Raw genomic sequence first — 10,229 nt, forward strand, 5'->3', positions numbered from 1 at the left:
CCCTCCTCCTGGCAAGGCACTCCCTGTCAGGCTCCGCCCGGGGCAGGTGGCCAGGCCCCTGCCTCCCCTCCTAGATCCTGGAACCCTCCCTCCAGCTGAGCCCAGAGAGGCTCCTGTGTTCCTCACCCCAAGGAGGCGCTCTACCCACATCAGGAGAAAAATGAGGGACAGAGCAAGGGCTGCTGCAATGCGGAGAGGTGCCTCAACTCCACCAACCTGAAGCGTTGGCATCTTGGTACCTTGAATGGCATTATCCACACTTAAAACTATAACCTCAGAGGAGGGAACAGTAATCTGGGGCTTGCCTGGATGAGGTACCCCATCCAGAAAACAGAAACAGAAAACAGAAAGAAAGTTTATTCCTGGAAAATTTCTCCTAACATCTCAAATGTCCATCCTCCCTCGCTATATTGCTCATCCCTCTGATACTTCCACCATTCTGATCCTTCAGCATGGTGGGTCTGCTGTGCTCTTGGGTGGGGGTGGGTTTCTGTGTCCCACACTTCTTTCAACGTAATCATTGAGCATATCAGTGACATCAAATGTGTAAGAGAATTTTCTCCTTTGAGAGGCCTCTTCAGCCTGGTTACGTCTTAGAGATTAGGCCCAAAATACATCTGAGACCCCTCCATGAAACCCCTGGTTGCCTGTGAATCCCACTCAGCCAAGTGCATCTCTAAAAGCTGGTCACAACAATTTCTTTAGTTGAACACCAGATGAAGAGGTGAGGTTGAGATGTCCCCCCAAATATACCCCTTTGTAGAGATTCAGTATTTCGAGAAGCTGTTCTGTGCCATAATCCAGATGGGACCCCTGCTCTCAGGGACCTCCGGAGCTAGCAGGGGTGAAGCATAGATATAATCAGAAAAAGGATGTTGGGGTCCAGGGATCAGTGGGAGCACAAAGAAGTCCCTTCATTCCTAGTCAGTCAAAGTTCTGCAGGAGCTTCTCTAAAATGAATCCTACGGGCTGGCAGGAGTCAGCCAGGAGAAGGGCTAACACTCTTGGTAGAAATTTCTTTTAACTTTGTAAACAATTTCAAACTGCTCTTCAGTGTCCAATAAAATATCCTTTTATGGTTAAAAAAAATCTAATGTGGTATCAAGCAATGTACCCAGTTGTCACATCTCCTTAGTCTCCCTCAATCCAGAACAATTTGCAGCCTTTGCATTTCATGACCTTGACATTTTTGAAGATTACAGGGAAGATATTTTGTAGACCATCCTTCAGTTTTTGTTTGTTCACTCCTTCCTAGCGATTGAACATATTTTGGGAGGAACTATCACAGAAATGATGGATTCTCATATCCAATATCATTTGGAACCACGACTAGTGGTATTTATATCGATCACTTGATCACGATTAATAAGTCTTGGGGAAGAAATGTACTTTGAGACGTTGAAACTTCTTTTTTTTATCCCACTTTCACTCATAGGTTTCAGCATCCATTAATGTTTTTTGCCCAAATTAAATATTGCTGCAATGGTCAAAACATTTATTTGCTGGCATTCTATTGTAAAGAACTTTCTCTTCACTGCCATTTATGTATTTATATCAGAATGGATTGTGGTTTCCTATTTTATTCAATGCATCATGATCCATTCCTATAATTTATTCCAATGCTCAAACTGTCCCAGTTTTGTCAATGGGTGCCCCTTGCTGACCTCTTGCTGTTTTGATAGTGCCATCATTCTTTGAACTCTGCCTTTCTTTCTGGCTCAACAAGATATTTCAGGATCGTCTTGTCTTTCCCTGTGCCAGCCCTAGAATGAGCCATTTCTGGAAGAATACCTGGTTCTTTTTTTGGTAGAGAATAATATTTAGAAACCCACAACTGGGTGTATGTGTTCTCGTTGCAATTAGGGTAAACTCTACTCCCAGGTCCACTCAGTAGACACACATTTGTCCAGGGATCAGTGGGAGCACATAAACACACATTTACATCTATGTTTATTTATCCGTGCAATGGTTAATTTTATGTGTCAACTTGACTGGTTAAAAATTATTTCTGGTTAAACATTATTTCTGGGTGTGTCTGTGATGATGAGATTAGCATTTGACTTGGTGGACTGAGTAGAGCAGATGGCCCTCCTCAGTGTGGGTGGGCATCATCCGATCAATCGAGGGGCTGAATAGAACTAAAAGACAAGGGAAAGGTTGAATTGTCTTTCCCTTCCTAACTGCTTGAGCTGAGATACCGGTCTTCTCCTGCCCTTGAACTTACATCATCGGTGTCCCTGGGTCTCAGGCCTTTGGACTCAGACTGGACCTACACCACTGACTCTAAGTCTGCAGTTTGCAGAGAGCAAATTGTGGGACTTCTCAGGCTCCATAATCCATGAGCCAATTTCTCGTAATAAATCTTTCTATATATTCCACTGGTTCTGGTTTTCTGGAGAACTCTGACTAATACATATGTGGAAAAAGTTTACATTTAGAGCTTAAATTCCAGTCCAGCAGCACAGAGTTCATCCTAGCTTTCTCTTTTCCATATTTTACCCCATTTCTCCAATTATCTTCAATATACTTAATAATTTGGTCAGTCCCCTTCTATATAGCTAATCTCCCAAAACAACCAGGCTCCCACTGACTTAGATGCCCTCCTCACCTGGGCCCGGCTTCTGCAGGGCTACCTTCCCACCCCGCTCCATTGCCTTCCTCATGCATGGCCCTGGCTGCCACTGGACTATCAAACATTTCTAAGAGCTTTACGGTCATTCATTTATTCCTCAAATATTTATTGAGCACCTACTATGTTGCAGGAGTGTTTCCGGGTGATAGACATAAAACAGGAAGACAAACAAAATTTCCTGACCTCACAGAGCTCATATTCTAGTGAGGGGAGATAGACAACAAACAAATGAACAAGTATATCAGATGGTAAGAAGTGCTGTGGAGAAAAATTAAGCACAGAGAGAGAATGAGGAAAGATCTGGAGACTGCTATTATATATAGTTCTGTGCTACCCTAAGGAGATAACAAATATTAACCCATCGCTTAGGTGAAAAACAACCATTCTCATGACTTGAAATAATATGTCAGCAACAGCATTGTTCATGGATCAAAAAGTGCTGTATTTCCAAGCTCAAGTGAAGATGACGTGTCTGAGGAAACTGTGTTAGGAAACTCTAAGGAGATGCTAGGGATGACACATGACATGTGACACAGAGGCAGAAATGCAAGTGAAGGGTTTGAATAAACTTTCACAAACTACAAGAGTAGAAAAGAATTGTTTCAAAATAAAGGCATTCTAAAAAATATGTGATTTTAAATGTTTTAAATATATGTAAGGAGTTGCTTCTCTCATCTGTATCTCTAAATGTTCAAATTAGAATTAATGGGCCAAATTAAAAAAAAAAAAAACAACTTTTCATTGAAAAAAGGGATAACCTTACATTCAGGTGCATGGTGAACCTCCCAAAACAACCAGGCTCCCACTGACTTAGATGCCCTCCTCACCTGGGCCCGGCTTCTGCAGGGCTACCTTCCCACCCCGCTCCATTGCGTAGTGAATTCCATCACAAAGCCATTCCTCAAATATCACACACCGAGCAGCAGGGACTCATTCCCAGCTGCCCACATCTCTCTCCTTCCCAGCTCCCAAGATGGCTGAGACCAGGCCTCAGAGAAGATGGTTACAGGCTGGTGTTGGGCTGGGATGGAGGAGGCCAGAAGGGAGAAGGAGAGCTACCAGCTGGGCAGGAGGCTGGGCTTTGTGGTCAAAACAGCTGGGATGTACAGGGCTGGGTGGCTTACAAACTAAGTCACCCAGACCTTATGAACTTGTGGTGTTCACCTCCCTGAACCTCTTCATCCTCACCTGTGAAGAGGACTAGTGGAGGGCCACCCTGATAGGGTCACAGCAAAAGTTAGATGAGGCACCGCACACAATGGCCAGCACTTTGTATAATAATGGGTCAGGACCAGACTTCCCAGGAGAGGAGAAGAGGGAGTAAGCCTGCCTAAAAGCAGCAGAAAAGCAACGACAGCAAAGCCAACAACCCTCCCACGTACACACAAACACACACAAACACATACTCCCCCAGCCATGGAGACTGGGTCAGCTGCCCCTTCCTGCTCTGCACCCGCCATGATTCTGCCCCGAGGACAATCCTGTTCCTGAATCCTACACAAGCTGCCTCCAGATCCCCAAAGCCCTGTACTTCCTATCATCGTCTTGTCACTGTCAAGGTGTTTCTCTCACCAGCCTGAGGGGTTCTGGAGGACAAGCGGCAACTCTCATTCCAAATACACAGATGCCTCAGCTACAACGGCTACCAGGAGGCAACACTGGTCTTGCCCAGCAGGTGGCAGCAGTTGCCAACATCAGGGATTCAGTGAGCGAGAGGCTGATCCAGCCTCCCAGCCTGTGGGATGAAAACCCAAAGGGCTGGCCTCTCCCGCAGTGTTCCTTTATAGGAACACTGCTCATTCTAGGGTGCTGGTGTTTATTACTTCACAAACACACTTTCTGTGCCAGGCTTGGGGAATCAATGAGAACATGACCTGGTTCCTTCTCTTCAGATGTCCCCATCAAATGAGGGGACAGACACCCAACACAGACTATAGCCACACAGGAAAAGTGCTGTAATAGCACCAAGTACTATTCTCCACCTAGCCATCATCTTTTACACCCAAATTCATATGCCCCACCTCTATGAAATGGTCCCTGATCTCAAGGAGTAGTTGGCTTCTCTGGGGTCCCATGGCATCTTGTACAACAGTTTCTAGTTTAGCCTATGCCATGTTTCTGGCTCCTCCATCTCTGCCCATCCCTCACCTGTGAGGAAGCATTACACTTCCCCCTTCAGTCTTAGTTTTATTCTTCCACAGACAGACAGACAATCAGACAGACAGAAACACACACACACGCGCGCGCACACACACACACACACACCCTCAACTGGGGCTCATAACTTCTAGCTCTACCCAAAACCAGAATCCTTCTGCCTCCTAAGTCTCCAGCCGGTGTTCCACACCAACTCCTTGTCGAACATCTACATGTCTCCCGGATGTCGGGGCTACACCTCTCAGACTGAACTTCTCACCTGCCCACATCTGCTCCTCCTCCAGGCACCAGTTCTGCTCTCATCTGTACATGGTCAGTCACCAGAGCCTGTTGTTTCTAGTTCATAATATCTGTTATTGTTTTCATGTTTTACAACAAACATTCTTTTTGTAATTGAAATAAAATATAGCAATATTAAATAAATCTCTTGAATGCCTTTGACCTTTTTCTTCAGCCTGAAGGGTCCCACTTTTGTTCAGACAGCCACGGTCTCTGGTCTCTCTTGGACACCACAGCAGCCTTCCAGCTGTTTTCCATGCTGCTACAGAGGGGCCTCTTCCTTTGCTTTAAGAAACTTCTATGTTGGCAATACTCAGCCCAGACCTCTCCTGTGAATTCCAGACTTATATGGGCAATGGCCTGCTTGCCCGCCCCGTTGGTATGTATAACAGGCAACTCAAATTTAATAGGACCAACCCCGAGTCCTGATTTACCCCCACCCCTCAACCTGTTCCTCCTCCAGTTCTTCTCCTACCTTTGCAAACAGCAACACCATCTTCCTAGGTGTTCTGGTCAAAACTCTTAACTCCAATCATCCTTGAGATCTCTCTTTTCTTAACTGGCTCTACCTTTAAAATGTATCAAGAATACAACCACTTCTTACCACCATACCATCACTGTCACCACCTTTGTCATAGCCACCTCCATTATGGCAACCACTTCCTGAATGATGTTCCTGCTTCCTCTGTGTCCCCTTCAGTCTATTCTCTACCCGGCAGTCAGAGCAATCCTGTTAAAGCCCAAGAGAGATAATGCCCCACCTCTGCTCCAAATCCTCTGTGGCTCCCACCCCTCTCACAGACTAAAAGCTAAAGGACACCATCATTTACATGGCCCCTCCCTCAACTTCTCTGACTTCACCTCTGAGCTTTTCCTCACCCACTATGCCCCAAGCACCCTTGCCTTCTTGCTATTTCTCCAACATGCTGCCTGCTTATAGACATTGCACTCGATATTCCCTCTGCCCAGAATGCTCTCCTCCCAGGGACATACATGGTTCACCTCTTCACCTCTTTCAGATACTTACTCAGCTGCCACCTTCTCAGCCCTCCTCAACCATCTAATTTAAAATTGGAATCCCGCCTCCATCGCAGCACCCCCTACTGTTTATTTCTTACTTTATCTTATCCATAGCATATTATCACCATTATGTTATTTATTTATCACCTCTTTCCTCCTCTAGAATGTGGACTCCATGAGGGCAATAACTTTTTTCTTGTTTTCTGCCACATCCCCAACATCTACAGCAACTGGCATGTAGTAAATGCTAATTAATACTTTTTTGATTAAAGGACTAAAAGTTTGATCCTTGATTGCCTACTCTTTGTCTGCACGATAAAGTTTAACATTCAAAGGCTCCCTCATTCATCTCCCACCCACCTCACATCTGAGCACTACAGCAGGCTCCCGAGAGTCTCCAAATGCTGCCTCACCCAACCGTAGTGTCTTTGGGCAAACTCTTTCCTCTATTCAAAAATCCTGCACCATCCCTTGCTGCAACCCCACTCCTCTAACACCCAGTTTGAACATCCCTGCCTCTGGGAAAGCCACCCTGGATCCCTCACATATCGAAATCATGTCTGTCTCTCCCATTACACTAGGAGCACCTTACAGAACAGTGGCCCCAGAATATGGTGTTTAAGGGAATGTTTGATGAATGAATAAATGATTGAATAAGGGTAAGACCTGTATCAGAAAGGCAGAGTCTAAGGTGAAGGGCATATGTTCATTCTTTATTCGTTTTCCATGCTACCATTTAATACGCATTTCAATAAGGGATGCTTGGTCTGACACCAAAGCTGTCTGAGGGCAAGAGCTGTATCTTCCCTTCCTTCTATCTCCCCACAGAGCCAGACACTGGGCTCTGGGGTGTACCCGTGACTCAGCCCACCGAATCATACTGCACACAGGAAAGTACTCTGGACCAGGAGTTAGGCAGCATCTTCCCTGCCACTTGTTCCCTGTAACCCTGAGCAAGTACCTCTAGAAGGTGAGTCCTGGTTTTGCATTTGTCAGATGATGCATTGCCAATACTTGTCCTGTGGGACGCTCAAGGTGGAGGTGTGGACAACTGGAAGGGGTGTGGCTGTCTCTCATACCAGGCCACATCTGAGCTAGTCTTGGGTCAGATTTTCTAGGGAAGAAGTGATGACAAAAACAGCGTCTCCAGCCTGTCTGCCAGCCAGCTAACCTGTGCCCACAGTCTGGGAGAAGTGCCAGGCCTAGACACACTGGGCAGCAGGAGGCTGGCCCAGGTCCAGAGCAACACCTTGGCAGCCCTGGGAAAGGCAAGGGGGAGTGCTTGGCTTGAAGTCAAGAGGGTCTGGGCCAGGGCACAGAAGGGAGAGCTAGGGGTGGTATGTGTGGCTGCCGTCTCAACAAGATGCTGGCAGGGATCAGAAAAGGAGTATCTGCTACTGACTAGCCCCTAACCACCGCCCCTCTACAGTACTGCTAAGATCTTCCCATTTGTGCCAGAGGGAGCTGGACCCCAGCGTCTAGATAGGAAAGAGGATCTTAAGCTTGGGGCTGGGGCTCAAAGTTGGGGAATCAGGGAAGGGATAAGGAGAGGGGGCTATAACTTAGATCTCTCTTCCTCAAAGGTAGAAGGGTTCCTGTACCTTGCTGGGAGAGGAAACTAAAGGAAAAAGGGTGGTCACCCTGCATCAGACCCGTGAACTGAGAAATCCTGAGGAAAGGGGGCGGAGCCTGAGTCTGGACGAGATGATGGAGTAAAGTAGGAAAGGCAGGAGCTCAGAGGCTGGCACTCTGGAGGTTTTGGGAGGGGGCTGCTGGAGGTTACAAGCAATGAAATCAAGGTGGGGAGGGGGGTCCAACCTCCAGAAAATCTCCAGGGATCTGGGGGGCTCAGGGAGTGAAGATCCAGGGTCCACAATGAAGGATACTGAGCGACTGAGTCAGGGAAGGGTTGAGGCAGGGAAGAGAGCAGGGGCTCTGGAGCCCTAACCCAGGCAGCGATCACGCGTCAAGAACGCAGGGAGCTAGGTCGCAGGGCTAGGACCCAACAGAGGACCTTGTGGTGGATCCAGGAAAGACGCGGGATTCCCAGGACCCGGAGCGAGGCCGGGGCCTGGCGAGGCGGGGCGGGGCCGGCGCTGGGCGGGGCCGGGCTGGGGGCTGGGCCGGGGTCCCGGGGCTGGGGCGGGGCTGGGCTGGCGCTGCGCAGCCGCGGGGCGGCCGCCGCGCATGCGGGGCTCACGAGGCTGCAGCCGGCGCCGCGGCCACTCCCGAGAGCATGAAGGACCGAACCCAGGAGCTCCGCACGGTGAGTCCGGCCCCTGCGTGCCGCCGCTCTCCGCTCGCTCAGCGCGCGGGCCACTCCCCGTCCGGCTCCGGCAGTCACCCAAGCAGTAGACCCTCCGTGCCCAGCCGGGGCGGGAGGGGATGGGGTGGAGCCGGAGACCCCAACCTTCCAACGGGTCCCACCCTTCGGACTCTTCGGGGTCACGGGCTGGCGTGAGCTCGGACCCTTTGGCCCGTGTGCTGGCGTCTGGAGTCAGGGGTCCTGGATAAACTTTTTGTCGCTCCCTTGTTTTGGGGGTTGGAGGGGTATCAATCGGATATCGATGGCAGGACGGAAGCCTAACCTCTCCCCGTCCGCGAAGCAGGTCCGGTCTCTGTTCCCACACCGTGCCAAATCACCGACCCTCCTTTCCCCGCTCTGGTATAGACAGACGGCGGGGACCGCGGTGGGAAGGGGCCAGGGGCGATCCCCTACCCAGAGCTCCTCTGCGGGGAGCGCTGCGGGAACCGTGCGGTCGGGTGGGGCCGGTCTCCTCCGGTGGGCGCTGGCTCACGCGGCGCCCCGCCGCCCCCATCACCTCCCATCACCTGTAGCTCCCATCACCTGTGGCTCCCCACCCTGTCACGATTGGGAGCCGCTGCCCGCCCGGGTGCGGGAGGGGTCAGACCCGCCCCCCGGTCCATCTTCCTGGCTTCGGGGAAGCCTGGGGCGGCGTTTCCAGACCCTTCCAGTGTTCTCTGGTCCGATTCGGACCAGAACCTATTTTTCCACCTGTGTCTCGGAGGCCCCCGGGGCGTGGCTCCTGGGGCGGGGTTTGGAGGGAGTAGGAGGATGCGCTAAGGTTCTGAATCACAGTCCACTCTCTTCCAGCCCTGGCTGAGACCCCTGCCGCCTGCTCCTCATGCACAGCCCCGCCCACTCCCCTGGCCTCTGCTATTCAGTCCGAGGTTCACACCTCTGCTCTTAGGGATGGCAAGTCTGGAGCCTGCGGTGGGGCAGTAAAGGAAATTAAGCCTACCTGTGGGGAGGGGGCCCATTGGGACTCCAGACCAGGTTGAGTTTCTTCTGATCCCCTGGCTGGCCACCCTGTTGGCAGGCCCTGTCTGCTGATCTCTGGGAGATCCCAGTGGCTTCCCAGAACCGTACCCCTGTTGTCCAGCTTGGAGCTAGAGACCTAGGTCCCCTCACATGGAAATTTTCAAGTATCCTTTGAGCTTTTGATATTCATTGCCCAGAGCCTCCCTGTATTTGTGCCTGGGTCTCCTCCATTATACCAGTCTTTTTCCCCAGGTGGCCTGGGCTTGGGACCTGTGTCCTCCTGCCTCCATTTCTCCCTTGCTCTGGCTGCCAGCCCCTACCTTACCATCAGACCTGTCTTTTTTCTGGCTGAGTGCCCAGCCCCCAGAGTAAACCTCAGGAGGTTTCAAAGGAAGAAGATGGTCCCTCATGTCGTATGTAGTGTCTAAATATTTCCCTGCCAGTCCTTGCGGTTGCCCTCAAGTTTCCTGTGCTCTGTTGAGTCATAAAGAGTGTTATCTTTGCAGTGAATGGCCATGTGGTGCGTTTGCTGATGTTTGGGTATCTCCTGGGTCAGATGAGATTATATGTGGGAACCAGTGGTCAGAGAGAACACAGTCCTCTACATCTGACAGGCCCTCTGGCTCAACCTCCTTCATCCCCTCTGCTGAAGGGGAAACTGAGGCACGAAAGAGCAAGTAGCTTGCCTGGTAGATCAAGAGGGATGGTAGAAAGGGGCTTTCCCTGGTCCAAAGAGAGGCAGACTTAGGCCTGGCTGGGACTGGGGAACCCCTAGGAAAGCTTGGGTTGTAGGGAACTTGAACCCGGGTCTGTTGCTCTGGTGTGTGTCTCTATGACTGTCGCCCCCGCCCCTACTCC

General features: G+C 50.2%; 1 protein-coding gene across 5 annotated transcripts in view; it reads left to right on the forward strand.

The window, feature by feature from the left end:
• Nucleotides 1-8,240: 8,240 nt before the first annotated feature.
• The window catches only part of STX1A (syntaxin 1A), a 16,790-nt gene continuing 14,801 nt past the window's right edge, over nt 8,241-10,229 (forward strand). For all 5 annotated transcript variants that reach the window (XR_005649992.1, XR_005649993.1, XM_039849475.1 and 2 more), the window contains exon 1: nt 8,241-8,354. Coding sequence is in view for 3 of the 5 variants with exons in the window: in XM_039849475.1 (XP_039705409.1) it covers nt 8,325-8,354 (30 nt within the window). In the remaining 2 variants the exon portion in view is untranslated. The remainder of the gene's footprint in view (nt 8,355-10,229) is intronic.

Source organism: Pteropus medius, unplaced genomic scaffold (assembly GCF_902729225.1).
Source record: "Pteropus medius unplaced genomic scaffold, Ma_sr-lr_union100, whole genome shotgun sequence".
NCBI lineage: Eukaryota > Metazoa > Chordata > Mammalia > Chiroptera > Pteropodidae > Pteropus > Pteropus medius.